Source organism: Oncorhynchus masou, chromosome 19, assembly GCF_036934945.1.
Source record: "Oncorhynchus masou masou isolate Uvic2021 chromosome 19, UVic_Omas_1.1, whole genome shotgun sequence".
Classification (NCBI taxonomy): domain Eukaryota; kingdom Metazoa; phylum Chordata; class Actinopteri; order Salmoniformes; family Salmonidae; genus Oncorhynchus; species Oncorhynchus masou.
Genome location: NC_088230.1, coordinates 31,650,872 through 31,672,636, shown reverse-complemented (window position 1 = coordinate 31,672,636; position 21,765 = coordinate 31,650,872). Strand labels below are relative to the sequence as shown.

General features: G+C 44.8%; 1 protein-coding gene across 1 annotated transcript in view; it reads right to left on the bottom strand.

Moving 5' to 3' along the window:
• LOC135505654 (glutamate receptor ionotropic, kainate 2-like) overlaps positions 1-21,765 on the bottom strand; it is a 149,770-nt gene that overhangs the window by 81,676 nt on the left and 46,329 nt on the right. Inside the window, exons 6-8 of the mRNA XM_064924702.1 lie at positions 19,158-19,339; positions 18,439-18,492; positions 16,488-16,661 (exon numbers count right to left, since the gene is read on the bottom strand). Coding sequence (XP_064780774.1) covers positions 16,488-16,661; positions 18,439-18,492; positions 19,158-19,339 — 410 coding nt within the window. The remainder of the gene's footprint in view (positions 1-16,487; positions 16,662-18,438; positions 18,493-19,157; positions 19,340-21,765) is intronic.

The window sequence follows — 21,765 nt, the reverse complement described above, 5'->3', positions numbered from 1 at the left end:
TATTCTTTCTCTCTTTTTATGTGCCTATGTACAGTAGCTTCCTCCCTCTCTTTCTCTCTGTACCTATGTGACAGCAATTATTTAATTCTCTCTGTCTCTCTCTCTCCTCCACTCTCTTTTTTCCCAACAAGCTCTCACAGTCTCACAATTAAACGTTCATCCATGTTTCTCAAACGTCAAATTTCGAAGTTGTTCCAAATGTTTCATGATACAACACAGACACACATCAGTGCATGGCTCAAGTTCTGGGAAACCGTGCCTCTCCTTTTGCTTAATGCTTCCATCCGTGGACATATCAATAAAATAGCTGAGCAGACAATGCAATGATCTCATATATGCTCACATCACTCACCGATGGGGCCAATGGCAATTCAATTAATTCAAACCTGATTAGCCAGTTTCCTGTTATAGTGCAGTGTTTCCTCAGTGCAGTGTAACCAGTCTTGGCTTGGGTCTACCGTTTCAATGGGACTATGGTTTCTTGGCTGTTCCCACTGAGGATAAACAACTAGACAGCCATTTTGTGGACTTCCTGGGGCTTTGGCATAATTTCCTGTGTTTGGGTGAGGCTAGCGTGTCTGGGGATTTGTGTCTCTAAAATGCCTCCCTCTCGCTCTCTCTCTCTCTCTCTCTCTCTCTCTCTCTCTCTCTCTCTCTCTCTCTCTCGCTCTCCCTCTCTCTCTCTCTCTCTATTTCATTTTATCTCTATCTTCCTCTTTCACTCTCTTATAGGATTCAGCTCATTACACCTTGTTTAGCTCTCCCAAGAGGAAGGGATGAGGAAGGGATGAGGAAGGGAAGAGGGAAGGGGAAGGGATGAGGAAGGGAAGAGGAAGGGAAGAGGAAGGGATGAGTGAAGGATGATGATTGGAAGAGGAAGGGAAGAGGAAGGTATGAGGAATGGAAGAGGAAGATCAAGTGAAGAGGAAGGGATGAGTAAGGGAAAAGGAACCGATGAGGAAGGGAAGAGGAAGTGATGAAGAAGGGCTGAGGAAGGGATGGGGAAGGGAAGAGGAACGGATGAGGAAGGGAAGCGGAAGTGATGAAGAAGGGCTGAGGAAGGGATGGGGAAGGGAAGAGGAAGGGATGAGTGAGGGATGAGTAAGGGATGAGTAAGGGAAGAGGAAGGGTAGAGGAAGGGATGAGGAACGGATGAGGAATTGATGAAGAAGGGATGAGGACAGGATGAGTAAGGGATGAGTAAGGGAAGAGTAATGGATGAGTAATGGAAGAGGAAGGGAAGAAGAAGGGATGAGGAACGGATGAGGAAGGGAAGAAGAAGTGATGAAGAAGGGATGAGGATGGGATGAGGAAGGGATGAGTGTGAACATCTACTCTGATCTAGAGTCCTGCACAGCACGGGTCAGTTTTATTGAGCCACACCCACCTGCGCCGACCACATAAATCCTGAGCCCTACATGATATCCGACATCGGGACAGATTTTACTCTGCAACCCTGAAGAGTTCCGAGAGCCACTCCGTGACCTGCCAAATAACCATTTATTTAACAATTGTTTTTAGGATTCCAAAGTAGAAGGCTATTTCCCTTCCCTGCATTAATACATATGTCTGCATGTCTATCAACATTTGGGTTAAAGGAAACCATGCCATGAATTAGGAACAAGAGGCCTATCTTCTCTCTCCCTCTCCCCCCCCCCTCTCTCTCTTTCCCCCTCTCTCGCTCTCTCTCTCTCTCCTGCTCTCTCTCCTTTTCTCTTTCCTTCTCGCTCTGTCTCTCTCCTTCTCTCTCTCTCTTTCATTCTCTCTTTCCTCTCTCTCCTTCCTTCCTTCCTTCCTTCCTTCCTTCTCTCTCTCACACACACACACACACACGCACACACACACACACACACACACACACACACACACACACACACACAGTCTTGGCAGCCAGCTCCGTGGGGTTTGTGTTATCCCTGCTCCAAATGAGGAAACTCCATGAGACTAAGACAGATGAGGCATGTGGGGTTAGCTTGTGAGACGAGCCCTCAGTGTGTGTGTGTGTGTGTGTGTGTGTGTGTGTGTGTGTGTGTGTGTGTGCATCCACCATCCTCCTCCACCACATCAGTATTCTCACCCAGTCCGCACCTGGGTGCATAATTCCATAATTTCTGACATGACCCCCTCCTGCCCCGTGTGTGTGTTTGTGTGTATGTGAGAATTACTGTATAATGGTTTGTGTGTCTGTGTTTATACATATCATATACATCTGATTAACACGAATGAGATCATTGCTGAACTTATTCACATTGATACAGAGCCTTCAGAAAGTATTCACACAACTTGATTTTTCCCACATGTTGTTGTGTTACAGCCTGAAATTGAAAATGGATTACATTTTGTCACTGGCCTCCACACAGTACCCCATAATGTCAAAGTGGAATTATGTTTCAAAAAATGTTTGAAAAATCTTAAAATATGAAAAGCTGAAAGGTCTTGAATTAATATGTTTTCAACCCCTTTTTTTATGGAAAGCCTAAATAAGTTCAGGAGTAAAAATGTGCTTAACAAGTCACATAACAAGTTGCCTGGACTCTGTGGAATAAATGTGTTTAACATGCATTTTTATTGACTACCTTATCTCTGTACCCCACACATACAATTATCTGTAAGGTCCCTCAGTTGAGCTGTGAATTTCAAACACCGATTCAACCACAAAGACCAGGGAGGTTTTCCAATGCCTCACAAAGAAGGGCACCTATTGGTAGATGGGTAAAAACATACACATCTGACATTGAATATCCCTTTGAGCATGGTGAAGTTATTAATTACACTTTAAATGTATATGTATCAATTCACCCAGTCACAACAAAGAAACAGGTGTCGTTCCTAACTCAGTTGCCGGAGAGGAAGGAAACTGCTCAGGGATTCCACCATGAAACCAATGGTGACTTTAAAACATTTTCAGAGTTAAATGGTTGTGATAGTTGAAAACTGAGGACAAACAACACTGTAGTTACTCCACAAAACTAAACTAATTATAGAGTGAAGATAAGGAAACCTGTACAGAATAAAACTATTCCAAAACATGCAACACTGCACAAATATAATACTGCAAAATGTAACTTTTTGTCCTGAATACAGTGTTATGTTTTGGGCAAATCCAATACAACACATTACTGAGTACCACTCTCCATATTTTCAATCACCGTGGTGGCTGAATCATGTTATGGGTATGCTTGTAATCATTAAGGACTGGGGAGTTTTTCAGTTGAAAAATGAAACAGAATGGAGCTAAACACAGGATAAATGTGGTTCAGTCTGCTTTCCACCAGACACTGGGAAGTGAATTCACCTTTCAGCAGGACAATAACACAAAACACAAGGCCAAATATAAACTGGAGTTGCTTACCAAGAAGACAGTGAATGTTCTGAGTGGCTGAGTTACAGTTTTGACATAAATCTACTTGAAAATCAATGGAAAGACCTGAAAATGGTTGTCTAGCAATGATCAACAACCAATTTGACAGAACTTGTAGATTTTAGAAAAGAATAATGGGTAAATGTTGAACAAAATGTAAATGTTTAAAAAAAATCTAAAAACATGTTTTCATTTAGTCATTATGGGGTATTGTGACTACATGGGTGAGAGAGAAAAAACATTTGAATCAATTTTGAATTCAGGTTGTAACACAACAAAGTGTCAAGGACTTCTGCCAAAGTCGATGCCTCTCCTAGTTTGGGCGGTGCTCGGCGGTCGACGTCGCCGGACTTCTAGCCATCGCAGATCCATTTTTCATTTTCCATTTGTCTTGTCTTGTTTTCCCACACACCTGCTTCTCATTTCCCTCATTATGTGTTGTATATTTACCCTCTGTTTCCCTCATGACTCTCTGAGGTTATTAAAGATCCCATGGCACTTATCGTAAGAGTAGGGGTGTTAACCCCTGGTGTCCTGGCTACATTCCCAATCTGGCCATCAAACCATCACGGTCACCTAATAATCCCCAGTTTACAATTGGCTCATTCATCCCCCTCCTCTCCCCTGTAACTATTCTCCAGGTCGTTGCTGTAAATGAGAACGTGTTCTCAGTCAACTTACCTGGTAAAATAACGGATAAATGAATAAATGTCTTTGTGTGGTATTGTTTATTCTGTTTCATGTATTGCGTACGTTAGTCTGTTGCGCTGGGTTATGTTAACCCGTATTGTTATTTCGTGTTCACTTTGTCGTGTGTTTTTGGTTCGCCAAAATAAAAGGCTCCGTTAGCTACCCCTTATCTGCTCTCCTGCACCTTACTCCTTTACAACCATTTACTCATAGCTGACAACTACCTTGGTGGGGAGTGAGTGTATGCTCAACACCGTATACTACTGTGTACAGAGGAAACGCTAACCGGGAAAAGCATAGAGGGCTCAGGAAGTGGGGTATTATTAAAAGGTTTATGGTAAAAGTGGCTCATTATTATAATAAAATAATAATAATAATAAGGGGATTATTATTTGAAGGTTTATTAAAACATTTCTGTGTTTTTAGCATATAGCTCAATGAAAACCAAGTGAACAGTCTTCCTAATGACAAGAATCTTGTCTAGGTGATATATTTCTTTTTTTATTCTATTTTTAATTTCTAGACAGTGACAGTGGCATTTCCTCATACTCCTCCTAATAAGAAGAATCTTGTCTAGCTTATCTTTTTCTATGTCTATTCTATTTTTAAATATGTCTCAGTGAAATTAGGAACGATCTTTCAAAATGTCTAGGCTATTTATTCCTATGGCTATTCTAGCGTAGCTGTTTCTATTTCTAAACATGTCACAGTGAACATGTCCTTGCTGAGACTTGATGGTTCTCTAGTAAGTACAGTGTAATTACATAGTTTGAGTAGAATCTTCTCTGGGACTTCTCTTTCTACCCCTGTTCTACTTCTAAACATGTCACGGTGACATTTCCTTGTTGAGAGTACATAGCATGCTGTGGTTCTGAATGTCAAAAGACTGTTGATATGACATGACTCATGTGATGAATGTGATTTATGGTGAATGTCAGATCTGTTTCAGAGTTGTTAGCAGATAACAGAGGAGGCGAGAGCTCTCTCCCGATAGGCTCTAGTGGAAACAGCCTTGGGGTGACAGGAAGGATTTGTTTTTTTACTGCCAACAATCTCCCTTTCTCTCCTCTAAATGTTGCTCCCGCTCTCTCCTTCATTCTCTCTCAGTTCTCTCCCTCGCTCGCTCTCTCTCTTTCTCTCCCGCCTTCCCTCTCTTTCTTCCACTCTCTCCCCCTCCTCTCCCTTTCTCTGTCTCTCCCGTCCTCCCTCTCTTTCTTCCTCTCTCTCCCCCTCCTCTCCCTCTCTCATTCTCTCCCGTCCTTCCTCTCTTTCGTCCTCTCTCTCCCCCTCCTCTCCCTCTCTCTTTCTCTCCCGTCCTCCCTCTCTTTCTTCCTCTCTCTCCCCCTCCTCTCCCCCTCTCTTTCTCTCCTGCCCTCCCTCTCTTTCTTCCTCTCTCTCCCCCTCCCCTCCCTCTCTCTTTCTATCCCGCCCTCCCTCTCTTTCTTCGTCTCTCCCCCTCCTCCCTCTCTTTCTCTCCCGTCCTCCCTCCCTCTCTTTCTTCCTTTCTCCCCCTCCTCTCTCTCTCTCCAGGCAGAATGTGAGCATAGTTCTTATTCCTTTGAGTTTTAGAGGCATAATCCCTTCATCACATTGCATTTCCACACGCCGAAGCAACAGTGCAGCCCCTCGCTTTTGCTTACTCAAATGAGTTTTTCCCTGCTTGCTTACTGAAATGAGGTCTCCACATAGGGCTTTTAAACCTTGATTTCCCTATCATGGAAAAAAGAAGGGAAAAGATGTGGTCGGCCACGATGGATTAACATACATGTACTGTTCTGACATGACAGGGGCCTCTGCTCTACTGTAGGCAGTCTTCTACAAAGGTAGCTAACTCTGGCTGCTCCAGGTTGCTAACTCTGGCTGCTCCAGGTAGCTAACTCTGGCTGCTCCAGGTAGCTAACTCTGGCTGCTCCAGGTAGCTAACTCTGGCTGCTCCAGGTATCTAACTCTGGCTGCTCCAGGTTGCTAACTCTGGCTGCTCCAGGTTGCTAACTCTGGCTGCTCCAGGTTGCTAACTCTGGCTGCTCCAGGTAGCTAACTCTGGCTGCTCCAGGTAGCTAACTCTGGCTGCTCCAGGTAGCTAACTCTTGCTGCTCCAGGTAGCTAACTCTGGCTGCTACAGGTTGCTAACTCTGGCTGCTACAGGTTGCTAACTCTGGCTGCTACAGGTTGCTAACTCTGGCTGCTACAGGTTGCTAACTCTGGCTGCTACAGGTAGCTAACTCTGGCTGCTACAGGTTGCTAACTCTGGCTGCTACAGGTTGCTAACTCTGGCTGCTACAGGTTGCTAACTCTGGCTGCTACAGGTTGCTAACTCTGGCTGCTCCAGGTTGCTAACTCTGGCTGCTACAGGTTGCTAACTCTGGCTGCTCCAGGTTGCTAACTCTGGCTGCTCCAGGTAGCTAACTCTGGCTGCTCCAGGTAGCTAACTCTGGCTGCTCCAGGTAGCTAACTCTGGCTGCTCCAGGTATCTAACTCTGGCTGCTCCAGGTTGCTAACTCTGGCTGCTCCAGGTTGCTAACTCTGGCTGCTCCAGGTTGCTAACTCTGGCTGCTCCAGGTAGCTAACTCTGGCTGCTCCAGGTAGCTAACTCTGGCTGCTCCAGGTAGCTAACTCTTGCTGCTCCAGGTAGCTAACTCTGGCTGCTACAGGTTGCTAACTCTGGCTGCTACAGGTTGCTAACTCTGGCTGCTACAGGTTGCTAACTCTGGCTGCTACAGGTTGCTAACTCTGGCTGCTACAGGTAGCTAACTCTGGCTGCTACAGGTTGCTAACTCTGGCTGCTACAGGTTGCTAACTCTGGCTGCTACAGGTTGCTAACTCTGGCTGCTACAGGTTGCTAACTCTGGCTGCTACAGGTTGCTAACTCTGGCTGCTACATGTTGCTAACTCTGGCTGCTCCAGGTTGCTAACTCTTGCTGCTCCAGGTATCTAACTCTGGCTGCTCCGGTTAGTTAACTCTGGCTGCTCCGGGTAGCTAACTCTGGCTGCTCCAGGTCGTTAACTCTGGCTGCTCCAGGTCGTTAACTCTGGCTGCTCCAGGTCGTTAACTCTGGCTGCTCCAGGTCGTTACTGCTCCAGGTCGTTAACTCTGGCTGCTCCAGGTCGTTAACTCTGGCTGCTCCAGGTCGTTAACTCTGGCTGCTCCAGGTCGTTAACTCTGGCTGCTCCAGGTCGTTAACTCTGGCTGCTCCAGATAGCTAACTCTGGCTGGTACAGGTAGCTAAGAAAATGAAGGATTTAAATCTGATAAATGGAGAGTAAGAGGGAGAGAAAGAGGGAGGAAGAAAGGGAGAGAGTTAAATTGGCCAAGAGCACTTTGTGAGGGAGAGTGAATCGAGGAGTGCCATCGAGGAACAGAGCTCATGTGTTCGTTTGCTCGTTCATTCATTCGACAGAGTTAGACAAAGGGGGTTGCCAGATTCCAGAGCTCGCTTCCAGCTCCTTCCGGGGACAGTGTGTTATTGGCAGTGAGGCCCACTTCCGCGGCCTCTGCCCATTTAGCACCACGCTGTCCAGCCGGTCTCTGATTAAGAAGGGTATTTAACCATGAACCCTCCCTTCCATATTAATTAACCCCGCGTGCCAGGCTTAGCTAGCCTAGCGAAGTTAGCAGGTGCCCTATCTATTCCCAGGCTCCTCCTTTCCCTCTCCTCCTCTCCATCTCCTCCCTCTCCTCCTTTCCCTCTCCTCCTTTCCCTCTCCTCTCCTCCCCTCCTCCTCTCCTTCTCCTGCCCTCCCTCTCCTCCCTCTCCTCCTTTCCCTCTCCTCCCTCTCCTCCTTTCCCTCTCCTCCCTCTCCTCCTTTCCCTCTCCTCCCTCTCCTCCCTCTCCTCCCCTCCTTCTCATCCTTTCCCTCTCCTCCCTCTCCTCCTTTCCCTCTCCTCCTCTCCCTCTTTCCCTCTCCTCCTTTCCCTCTCCTCCTTTCCCTCTCCTCCTTTCCCTCTCCTCCTTTCCCTCTTCTCCTTTCCCTCTCCTCCTTTCCCTCTCCTCTCCTCCCCTCCTCCTCTCCTTCACCTGCCCTCCCTCTCCTCATTTCCCTCTCCTCCCTCTCCTCCCTTTCCTCCTCTCCCTTTCCTCCCTCTCCTCCTTTCCCTCTCCTCCCCTCCTCCTCTCCCTCTCCTGCCCTCCCTCTCCTCCTTTCCCTCTCCTCCTATCCCTCTCCTGCCCTCCCTCTCCTCCCTCTCCTCCTTTCCCTCTCCCCCCTCTCCTCCTTTCCATCTCCTCCCTCTCCTTTCCCTCTCCTCCCCTCCTCCTCTCCTTCTCCTGCCCTCCCTCTCCTCCCTCTCCTCCTTTCCCTCTCCTCCATCTCCTCCCTCACCTCCTCTCCCTCTCCTCCTTTCCCTCTCCTCCCTCTCCTCCTCTCATCCCCTCCTTCTCCTGCCCTCCCTCTCCTCCTTTCCCTCTCCTCCTTTCCCTCTCCTCCCTCTCCTCCTTTCCCCCTCCTGCCCTCCCTCTCCTCCCTCTCCTCCTTTCACTCTCCTCCCTCTCCTCCTTTCCCTCTCCTCCCTCTCCTCCCCTCCTCCTCTCCCTCTCCTCCTCTCACTCTCCTCCTTTCCATCCCCTCCTCCTGCCCCTCTACTCCTCCTCTCCCTCTGCACAATAGTTTAACGGACTTCCTAAAAACCCACATCTGCTAAAGTCAGGGTGGGGGGGCCTAGCAGGCAGGAGGTGGGCCTGACTAAATTCTTAGTGTAAACAAACTAGACAGAGATAATTAGATCTGTGGTCCCACGACGCAGTGGGCAGCTTGTGTGTGTGTGTGTGTCTCTGTTTGGAAGTCTGCTTGCATGAGTATGTCTTCTTATTGGGTGCCTGCTTTTGTGTGTATGTATACATATGACTGTGTATTTGTGTAAGCCTGCTTGTGTGTGAGTTGTGTGTGTGTGTATCAAATAGTCCCCCCAGAGCTCAAAGGACAACAGCTGATCACAAGAAACCCTGGAGCCAGACTGTCCATGACCGTGACAATGATAACACTGGCTGCACCTACGGGTGGTGAGAGGAGTAAGGGATGGAGGGATGGAGGAAGAGGAGGGGGGGGCAGGATTGTCAGTGGGTGACTGTGCTTCTGAGCTGATGGCTCTAGGCCAGTCATTGTGGACCTAGCATCACACACACTCCTTTGGACGAAGGACGACTCTCCGTATATACTCTCTTTGAGAAGTGTGTGTGTTTGTGTGTGTGAAGGGAGGAGGGATGCTTTGGTATCCTCTTTGATACTGTATTTTGTAACACCTGTTTGCCTGGTGCTGCATACTAAGATGACTATGGTTTCTATTCTCTCTCTCTCTCTCTCTCTCTCTCTCTCTCTCTCGCTCTCTCTCGCTCTCTCTCGCTCTGTACTCCGTCTCACAAAGGTTCTCTGAAGCACGGTGCGTGTGCCGCTAATAACGTTGATGCTCTGCCAAGCCCAGCTGGTGGTGCCCGGCACAGGGCAGTGCGTGTCTTCTCTCCACAGTCGCTCACTTCAAAAGGCTCTCCTCTGCCAAATGGGATCAGAGGACCCGCATCACAGGGACCTTAATGGCCGAAAAGAATCCGGTGTGAAGCTTATCTTGGTTTGGAGATCCAACACATCCACACCGCCGTTGTGTAGCCCGACAGTCAGGGGTGGGATTTGGTCGGACTCAGAGCCACTGCGCGTGCGTTGCCATGGCAACCGGAGCGCAGCGTTCCATTTCCCTCAAAACTGTTGCTGCATGAGGGCCCAAGGCCTTGGACGGAAGGATGGAGGGAATGAGAGTATTGGCCACAAAAGTGCCAGGGAAGGGTAGGGACTGCATTGAGTAGTGGTTAAACCCAGAATCTCCCAACCCCTCCTCTTCCTCCTCCATCACCAAACTATGAAGGCAGTTTATTGCCAAAATTGATGTGCAATATTTGGCAGCAATCTACCTCCATACCAAATCCCCAGCTTGTTCCAGTCTAACGCGGCTGACGGGAGCGTGACCGTGTGGCTGTGACTGTGACTTCCTCCATCTTTTCTCTGTGGGTGTTATAACTTTCCTCCTTTTCCTCCCCACCTCTCTCTCTCCCTCTTTCTCTCCTGCCATCTGGAAGTAGTGGGTGAGGCGCTAGCTGTTGCTCAGACTGACGTTAGGAGGCTACACACACACACACACACACACACACACACACACACACACACACACACACACACACACACACACACACACACACACACACACACACACACACACACACACACACACACACACAGTAACGACTTAGGGAGGGAAAAGGAGTGATGTGAACTATATCATGTTATGTGTAAATATACCATTTTGAGTAAGTAGCCAACGCAAGGTGCTTGATTTAACGGTGCAGTTGCTAGGTTTTTATGTGCTTTTATTGTGGTCGTTTAGCCCTCTAAGTATTTCACCTCGTTAGCGTGGTGGACTTGTCTGTGTTGTTTTTTAGGGACACTAACAGTAGCTGGAGGATGAATAATAATGTTGTATCATAATTCACTATACACCCATATACAAGTACACACACACACACACACACACACACACACACACACACACACACACACACACACACACACACACACACACACACACACACACACACACACACACACACACACACACAAAGTTAGACAAGTTGGTCTAATTACTATCTCTGCTCTTATTATGCATTCATACGTGTCAGAAATATAAATGTGTGTGTGCTTCTAGTCCAGGCGGAGTAGACACACAGGACACATAGCTCATTATACTGTATTCATTCAGACACAATATTCCAACCCAGGGAACTCAGTGAAATTATACAGTATACTGCATTCATTCAGACAATGTTGGACCAACCCAGGGAACTCAATGTAATTATACAGTATACTGCATTCATTCAGACAATGTTGGACCAACCCAGGGAACTCAGTGTAATTATACAGTATACTGCATTCATTCAGACAATGTTGGACCAACCCAGGGAACTCAGTGTAATTATACAGTATACTGCATTCATTCAGACACAATATTCCAACCCAGGGAACTCAGTGTAATTATACAGTATACTGCATTCATTCAGACAATGTTGGACCAACCCAGGGAACTCAGTGTAATTATACAGTATACTGCATTCATTCAGACAATGTTGGACCAACCCAGGGAACTCAGTGTAATTATACAGTATACTGCATTCATTCAGACACCGTTGGACCAACCCAGGGAACTCAGTGTAATTATACAGTATACTGCATTCATTCAGACAATGTTGGACCAACCCAGGGAACTCAGTGTAATTATACAGTATACTGCATTCATTCAGACAATGTTGGACCAACCCAGGGAACTCAGTGTAATTATACAGTATACTGCATTCATTCAGTGGCCAGTATAGTGATGCAAACACTGCATGTTTTACCGACACTGACCGTAGACATCCTCCTCCTTCTATTCCAGTCTATCAATTGTCCATGACACCACAAGGTGACCCTGGGTGGGTGTTGTCCTGGCAACCGTCTGCTACACAACTGTTGCCTGGTCACTGGATAGAGAGAAGCGCCAGGGATGCTTGATGGACCATAGAAACAGAATGTAACAGACACTCTGTATTGTGGAGAATGGAACAAAGATGTGTTCTGGATACTTTGGAAGATCATATATACATATATATTGTTATGTACATTTCCTTTGGTTCGTTCCTCACTGACAGATTCCCTTCAAATGGCCGAATGATACTTGCTCACATAATAGGAAGTGCTGCTGATTAGGAAGACCTCAACAATTCCAGTTCTATTCCATTTCTATTTCGGAATGCAAAATATATACCACTGAAAGGATGTTATATATATATATATATATTTTTACCTTTATTTTACTAGACAAGTCAGTTAAGAACACATTCTAATTTTCAATGACGGCCTAGGAACAGTTGGTTAACTGTCTGTTCAGGGGCAGAATGACAGATTTTGTACCTTGTCAGCTCGGGGATTTGAACTTGTAACCTTTCAGTTACTAGTCCAATGCTCTAACCACTAGGCCCCAGTGATATGTATGGTCCCAACCAAGAAAATGGGTACCATGTGCCTTTTATGTTGTTGAAATATTTGGATTAAACAGAGATGAACAATGAATAAAACAGAAGAAGAACTGCTATCGAATGTGACATCCTATTTCTTATAAAGACTAATAAACAACAGAAAAACAACTAATTTTACTACAGAAAAACAGCAAATAAACTACAGAAAAGCAACTAATAAACTACAGAAAAACAGCTAATAAACTACAGAAAAACAGCTAATAAACTACAGAAAAACAACTAATTTTACTACAGAAAAACAGCTAATAAACTACAGAAAAACAACTAATTTTACTACAGAAAAACAGCTAATAAACTAGAGAAAAACAACTAAGAAATTACAGAAAAAAATATTTTCAAACAAAGCTTGATTTCCTTTCAAGTGCCAACAGGTTTGTCCCCCCCAACACTTCAGCGAGCAGGCCTTTCTAATCGACCTGGCCCGGGTATCCTGGAAGGATATTGACCTCAACCCGTCAGTAGAGGATACCTGGTTAGTCTTTAAGTGCCTTCATCACCGTCCTAAATAAGCATGACCCATTCAATTTTTTTAACCAGGAACAGATATAGCCCTTGGTTTTCTCCAGACCTGACTGCCCTTGACCTGCACAAAAACACCCTGTGGCGTACTGCATTAGCATCGGATAGCCCCCGTGAAATGCAACTTTTCTGGGAAGATACGAACCAATATACACAGGCAGTTAGGAAAGCTAAAGGCTAGCTTTTTCAAGCAGAAACTCAAAAAAGTTCTGGGACACTGTAAAGTCCATGGAGAATAAGTGCACCTCCCCCAGCTGCCCACTGCACTGAAGCTAGGAAACACTGTCACCACTGATAAATCCACTATAATTGAGAATTTCAATAAGCATTTTTCTACGGCCGGCCATGCTTTCCACCTGGCTACCGATACCCCGGTCAACAGCCCTGCACCCCCAAAGCAACTCGTCCAAGCCTCCCCATTTCTCCTTCACCCAAATCCAGATAACTGATGTTCTGGACCCCTACAAATCAGCCGGGCTAGACAATCTGGACCATCTCTTTCTAAAATGATCTGCCGAAATTGTTGCATCCTCTATTACTAGCCTGCTCAACCTCTCTTTCGTATCATCTGAGATTCCCAAAGATTTCAAAGCAGCCACGGTCATCCTCCGCATCAAAGGGAGGACACTCTAGACCCAAACTGCTACAAACTATATCTACCCTGCCTTTCTAAGGTCTTCGAAAGCCAAGTCAACAAACAGATTACCGACCATTTCGAATCCCACCGCACCTTCTCCGCTATGCAATCTGGTTTCAGAGCTGGTCATGGGTGCACCTCAGCCACGCTCAAGGTCCTAAATGATATCATAATCGCTATCGATAAGAGACAATACTGTGCAGCTGTATTCATCGACCTGGCCAAGGCTTTCGTCTCTGTCAATCACCACATTCTTATGTTTAGACTCAACAGCCTTGGTTTCTCAAATGATTGCCTCACCTGGTTCACCAACTACTTCTCTGATAGAGTTCAGTGTCAAATCGGAGGGCCTGTTGTCCGGACCTCTGGCAGTCTCTATGGGGGTGTCGCAGGGTTCAATTCTCGGGCCGACTCTCTTCTCTGTATACATCAATGATGTCGCTCTTGCTGATGGTGATTCTCTGATCCACCTTGACACAGACGACACCATTCTGTGTGCTTCTGGCCCTTCTTTGGACACTGTGTTAACTAACCTCCAGACGAGCTTCAACGCCATACAACTCTTGTTCCGTGGCCTCCACCTGCTCTTAAACGCAAATAAAACTAAATGCATGCTATTCAACCGATCATTGCCCGCACCTGCTCGCCCATCCAGCATCACTACTCTGGACGGTTCTGACTTAGAATATGTAGACAACTACAAATACCTAGGTGTCTGGTTAGACTGTAAACTCTCCTTCCAGACTCACATTAAGCATCTCCAATCCAAAATTAAATCTGGAATCGGCTTCCTATTTTGCAACAAAGCATCCTTCACTCATGCTGCCAAACATACCCTCGTAAAACTGACCATCCTACTGATCCTCGACTTTGGCGATGTCATTTACAAAATAGCCTCCAACTCTCTACTCAACAAATTGGATGCATTCCATCACAGTGCCATCCGTTTTGTCACGAAAGCCCCATATACTACCCACCACTGAGACCTGTATGCTCTCGTTGGCTGGCCCTCACTTCATACTCGTCGCCAAACCCACTGGCTCCAGGTCATCTCAAGTCATTGCTAGGTAAAGCCTCGCCTTATTTTACCTCACTGGTCACCATAGCAGCACCCACCCATAGCACACGCTCCAGCAGGTATATCTCACTGGTCACCCACAAAGCCAATTCCTCCTTTGGCCACCTTTTCTTCCAGTTCTCTGCTGCCAATGATGGGAACAAACTGCAAAAATCACTGAAGCTGGAGACACATATCTCCCTCACTAGCTTTAAGCACCAGCTGCCAGTGCAGCTCACAGATCACTGCAACTGTACATAGCCCATCTGTAAATAGCCCATCTAACTACCTCATCCCCATACTGTATTCATTCATTTATCTTGCTCCTTTGCATCCCAGCATCTCTACTTGCACGTTCATCTTCTGCACATCTACCATTCCAGTGTTTAATTGCTATATTGTAATTACTTCGCCACCATGGCCTATTTATTGCCTTACCTCCCTTTTCTTACCTCATTTACACACAATGTATATAGACTTTTTTTCTACTGTATTATTGACTGTATGTTTGTTTATTCCATTTGTAACTCTGTGTTGTTGTATGTTTCGAACTGCTTTGCTTTATCTTGGCCAGGTCGTAGTTGAAAATGACAACTTCTTCTCAACTAGCCTACCTGGTAAAATAAAGGTGAATTTAAAAAACAAAAAACGTTTATATCAATACCATACTATTTAAATAATTTCTATAATTTTTCATCCACATATTTTCTCATTTATTTTATTAAATGAGATAATCTTAAGGGATCTGCATCCCATATTTTGTGTCTACTTTTGGCCGCGGACATGGTGGAATACAGTATATCACTGTTGAATATATCACTGGCTTATAAATAGAACACCCTAATGAAGTAATTTATCAAGCCTGGTACAGAGCCCATTGGACATTATTATTTATTATTTAGCAGAAGTCCTAGTCTGGTGCGATATGTCAATATGCGCTATGCCTAATTAATCAATCCATGAACATACAGAATAAAAAAAATTGAAAAACATCCAGCATTTAACCTCTTTGTACATTTCATTCATCTTTGCATACATGAATAACAGCGTTGTTGTTTTGTCTCGTGCCTAAGCCAAGGGGAATTGAAAGAAAACATGTGCCATTGCATTAAGGGGAGGTATGTGACAATAGGGCTTTCTCTGGCAAGACATCAGAGCAGATTACTACACCAAATGAATGCAGTTAACTGTGCATTGGATTATCAGATTTAAAAAAGACTTCTAGGGCCTACAGTGTCTTAGCTTTTTAGCTTAGGGTTACAGCTTCCACGTGGAACAGAAGTACAGTAGGGCATGTCATCATATGACGCCTTGTGCATTTCAGTTCATTAGCATATATGACATTGTGTCTCTGACATTGTGTTACTGCCTTTTCCCATCTGTCTCTGTGAAGATTCACCATGGATCTACTGCCATTTCATAACCAGACAGAGGAAGCAGACAGGAAAGAGACACAAAACAGAAAAACACAGACATACGTCTCCCCGGAGAATTCGTATCGTCGCCGCGAAATTAAACAATTGTCGGTTTCAGACAAATGGATACAGAGAGAGACCTTGAATGACCTGAGCTCCACTTATGTTTTTCACTTTCAAATCACCTCATCGTCGCTGGCTTTTTTGGACGGCTCCCCAGAAAAAAGCAGAGGCCATCATTTCCGTCCAATTTGCTCTCTCGCTCTCTCTCCGCACACTGACAGATTGTCATGTTTTGGCAGGGTTCCCGGCGGACAGAGGGAGAGAGGAGGCGAGTGAAGGAGTGCAGAGAAAGGACCATTACCATCCACACAGTCTCATTAGAGAGCATTTAGACCCAGGAACTCCAGGCTCAAAGCTCCAGACATTGGGCTACTGCCCAGCCTCGATGGCCTCCCAGAGAGCATCTCACCTGGGCTAAAGCCCCTGCCATCCGGCCCTGTTACCCACTAACTATTTCATTACATTCCTATATCGTACATTTCATTGCTTCATGAATCATGTCATGGATATAAAATTGACCACTTCATACACCATGGCTTAAAATCTGCCTGTACTAGAAAGATCACAACACATGATAAATGTAGCAATATAATTTACAATGTCCTATCGATTTGGTCATTGAGACACTAGGGCGATAAAGCATGTTTGTTTGTGCACGCAGAGCATAAGGAAGATTTAGCAGTTTCAACCATACCGTCATGAATCCTTCCAGTAGGCCCGAGTCCGGTTTGGGCGGGGCTTGTAGGCGTTCCATGGACCATTTCTCGATGATGGACGACACCTGAGAGTTGTCCGTGTTTAGGATCCGGAAACCCGTCATGTTGACTCCGCTGTACCGATACGGCTCCATATCCAGGGCGAAAAGGTCCTAAAATAACAAAAATTGCTATGTTCATGCTTTTATACTTTATAAAAATATAATAAACATGTCATAAACATGTAACAATCACTTCATTAGTGTAGTATGGTATTACTGATTCTATATAGGGATTGTGTCCGTAGATGGAGATGCAAGGAGATCATTTATTGCCCATCATTGATTCTAAAGTGCAGACCGCACACCTGTTCTCATGCTAAATTAAAACTGCGTTCGGGAGCCAGATTTAAGGGCGATTACCGGGGTACGTTCTGAAGTGCTTTCAGGAAGCATTTCATCTTGTTCGCCAAAACAGTGGACTTGATTAAGCTAACGCTTTCAAGGGTACCAGGCAGGGCCTTCGTGCGAGGCCACACATCTGGCTTATGAAGGCAGACACCTATGGGTTGTATAAGTGTACAAGGGCAAATAAGTCGAAGGGCAAAACAAGCCCCTGGATACCAGTTATATTGCAGCATTGGCCAGCACTACCGCCACTTCCTTGCCAAACTGACCTATGTTGTTGGAACAGGCAGGAGCCCAGACGAACAAGTAACAGCATGCCTCTGACACAGCCCTGCCTTCGTTGCTCTATTTCCTGTTTGCCCATAACAACAGATTTAGGGTCAGTCTTTCTCCACCCTTGTCCTAACCTTATCTATAATTTTCCAAACAGCACAACAGTTTATGGTGAGTCTTTCTCGACCCTTGTCCTAACCTTATCCATAATGTTCCAAACAGCACAACAGGCAGAGTTGTTGTCAGGGTCATGATGTACTGAGAAGGTAATAGCCTCGTCTGAGCTGTTATGTACGCTCTGAATCTCTCATTCGCTCTCTCTCCATCCAGGAAAGACAGGCTTTTCATCCAGTGAGAACAGCGGGACTCTTTGTAGTGGATGGATCAAAATAACTTTGGAGAACTTAAATCACCGCCTTGAGTCAGAATAGACGAGCATATCGAACAGCTTTATTTTTTTCGAGATCAAAACTCTTAGAGGCTATTGGACAACAGATTGGGGAAGGGTAGAGAATGGCATCGTTTAGAGGAAACAAAAGGGTATCAAAGAACAAGTCGAGACTGATACTTAGACAGATATAATCTTTTTCAACCCTGGAATAGATACTGTCTTTAAAGGGTTTTGTCTATAAATGTTTTGACATTTTTTGACAATATCTTCAATAACACATTATACATGTATTAATTGCCACCAGGAACAAGTATTTAAGTGGCAATATAAAGAATATGATTATGTGATATCTACTGTAAGGTGTCCATATTAGGACGGCATCAGGCATCTGCAATTTACATGGATACCTTCCTAATATGGGCAACGTATTGATCAGGAAGAAAACTCAGTATAGATGGGTTAGCTGACAACATCACAAAAACGATGAGCAGGCTTCAATGGGGCAGAAGTCCATGTGTTGTTGTGATCTTGAATGGCCAAATATATAGTATTATTCTGCCATGTGGGGAATCGTAGGTGGCTCATTTCAGCTCGTTTCATCTTGATACCATATCTTATTTTGAGGTATTTTGATTGACGCCACGTCTAGGCTAATATGGCAAAAATAATTGCCAGCTAGCTAACCAACAACTGTAACAATGTATTTGTGCGATAGCAGGTGCTCATTGTGCAAATGTATTTATGTTTTCAAGAACATTGGATGTGAAATACAGTTTAAATGTTGTCATCAATTTAAAGCCAATCCAGTCTGTTTTGCCCCATAGTTTTTGTTGCTAAACAACCAACCCGTTTATAACTGTAAGGTGCTGGTAAACGTACCAGGGTGGTGAAGATGTAGTGGTAGTACTCGGTCATCATTCCCATGGCTAGAGCCTGTGGGAAAACAACAATACTGACTATGGTCAAAGTGCCAACACAAATATACAGCATGCGTGAGTGCAGAGTAGACAAACATTTTTTGGGACCAAATTACTTTCGATAAGTCAATATGCTAAACACATTTGGGGAATATCCTATTCATGTCTTAAGTATTATTTTGGCAACACACAGAGCAGATAATCAGAGCAATTTCATGATTCTGCAAGACTTTGTGGTGGGTGTTTCACACTAAGAGGCCATGTTGGTGGCCATGCTGTATATAATTAGTAAACTGAACAGATGTCATCTACTCTGCCCGGAAACGGGCATTTTGGTGACGGATATACACACTTCTCATTAAGAATGTGGCTTAATCATAATGTCTCAAACATGCCTGCGAGCTGAGGCAGAGTTGCTAATTAAAACTATATTTTGGCATAGAGCATCCATTATGGAAGCACAGTAATAGAACTCTAATATTCTAAAAGAAGATGAACGAGGAAAATTAAATATCAAAATGAGTTGGTTGCAGATAAAAAGGAATTGAATGACGGTGCTGGACCTTTTAACATAGTAATAACTATTCAATGAGTGACTCATTATTCTGGAGATAATTCATATAAAGAAATCTAACAAGGTCTAAGAATAACAAAGTACAACATGTATCTTGCCTAACTGACCTGTTTCAGGATCCAGGCGGCCATTTCATGGCCGCAGTCAAAGATCACGTGGAACTCCTTTGCTTTCTTCATCTCTTTCAGAAGTGGCTTGGCATCCTTGGTCTCCCCCGGCAACTGTCGGATCTTCAAACGAATGTTGTATCGGGATGGCGCCTTGATCAGCTCCTGCAACCGAATAAGACCTGCAGACCAAAAATGTACACCTTATACAAGAGTGACAGGAATTTGAAAAATGTGTATGCAATGGAAATGAATAGAAGTGTGGCATTGGTAAGGCATACAGTTCAGATACAACCCAGCAGAATTGGTTATGTGAACATTCCCAGAACATATGGTCAGGGCGTGAGTTGGGGTGGGCAGTCTATGTTCTTTTTTCTATAATTTGGGATTTCTGTGTTTGGCCTGGTATGGTTCTCAATCAGAGGCAGCTGGCAATCGTTGTCCCTGATTGAGAACCATACTTATGCAGCCTGGTTTCACCTTTGAGTTGTGGGTGATTATTTTCAGTTTCAGCGTTTGCACCATTCGGGACTGTTTCGGTTTTCATTTTGATTCTCTTGTTCTTTTGTATTTTGTACTCAGTCTCATTAAATGATATTATAGATACGTACCACGCTGCACATTGGTCCTCACCTTCTTCCACCACCAACGGCCGTTACACAAACTTTGTGGAAATTAATGTGTCATTCTCAAAACTTTTGGCCACAAACTGTACATACTGCAGTTGTATGAGTGAGGAAGGTAGCGCCGGGATCTTCACCTGAACTCATCCCAGAAGATCCCTACTCCAGTGTAATCTCAGATGATCCCTACTCTGGGGTAATCCCAGAAGATCCCTACTCCAGTGTAATCTCAGATGATCCCTACTCCAGCCATCTGTCCATTCTCTGTTTTGGTTTGTACAAACACTTCGGAGGCATTAAGCGGAAAATCTTTCTGGGAGAGAGCAACGTTTGGGAAACACTGTCAGGGCCGATATTTGAGGGGCTGTGGGTAATGTCGATCCTCAGACAGCTGTGTGTGAATATTTTATCCTCTCCGATAGTTCTTCCTGCCAGATGTCAGATAGACTCCAATCACATAATGTCCTGGAGCATGAAGATGTGTGATTTACAGTCCAAAGGTGTGTGTGTGTGTGTGTGTGTGTGTGTGTGTGTGTGTGTGTGTGTGTGTGTGTGTGTGTGTGTGTGTGTGTGTGTGTGTGTGTGTGTGTGTGTGTGTGTGTGTGTGTGTGTGTGTGTGTGTGTGTGTGGTCCACATCATCCAGGTTCTCTCCCCGACTCTGTCACTGTGAGAGTTGGAGGTGGTGTGTTACACTAAAAAAAACACTCCCCTTAAGGAGGAGGAACCTCGAACACCTCCGTCAGAATCCTTTGTGAGGGAATCAATACATGCCAGTGGGAGTTGTTGCGGTGGGAGTGATGCTAAATGGGCTGCATCCAAAATGGAACCCTATTCTCTTAAGAGCCCTATGGGCCCTGGTCTAAAGTAGTGTAGAAAATAGGGAGCCCTATGGGCCCTGGTCTAAAGTAGTGTAGAAAATAGGGAGCCCTATGGGCCCTGGTCTAAAGTAGCGTACTATATAAAGAATAGGGAGCCATTTGGGACACACAAATGAGGAGGAGTGGTACAGTGGCCAATTAGATGACTCTTTGTAGTGGACGTTGAGTTGGACCATTTACTGTGCACTTAGCCAAGGTTAATATACTCTCACCATGCTACAGTGGCGGCTCTCGACAAAGAGAAATGTGTGTGACAGAGACATGGTCAGGAAAGGTATTTACTGAGGCAGTCACCAGGAGAATCCTGAAGGTCAATTTATGATGGTAAATAGGTCTTATTGAATCTACACACTCATGGTACACTCAGATAAAAGGGTTTTCGGCTGTCCCCATAGGAGAACCCTTTTTGGTTCCTGGTGGAAAGGGTTCTACATGGAACTCAAAGGGTTCTAACTTGAACCAAAATGGTTCTTCAAAAGGTTATCTTATCCTATGGGGACAGCCAAATGACCATTTTAGGTTCTAGATAGTACTTTTTTTTCTAAGAGTGTAAAAGGTAAAAATCCCTAATCAACCTCTAACCCCAATGCTCTTGTGTAGAACAAATCAGATTGAATAGTTGTAAGCAAAATGGTACTGGTTCCATATTTCCCTCTGAAAGGCCAGAAAGGGCCTATGGATCATTTGTGATTCAGGGTAAGACACCTCATGTCCCCAGTGTAGTAAAGAGAGGTGGGCAAGTAACTTAATATTTCTTTCACTTTAAAATGTATACCAAACAAAAAACATTGATTTTAAGGTTTAACAAGCCATACAACTCCATGCACAATAAATGTTTTTAACAATTTCCACTGATAAATTTGCTAAAACTAATTTAGTTGAAGAACGGTGCAGATACAAACTTTGGTAACGGAATTCGGGTAAAATCTCTCAGGTTTTCCAAATTTTTTCCCCAAAAACAGATTTTTAGAGCTCCATTTTTATGGAATGGTCTGCCTACCCATGTGAGAGACGCAGACTCGGTCTCGACCTTTAAGCCTTTACTGAAGACTCATCTCTTCAGTGGGTCATATGACTGAGTGTAGTCTGTCCCAGGAGTGCAAAGG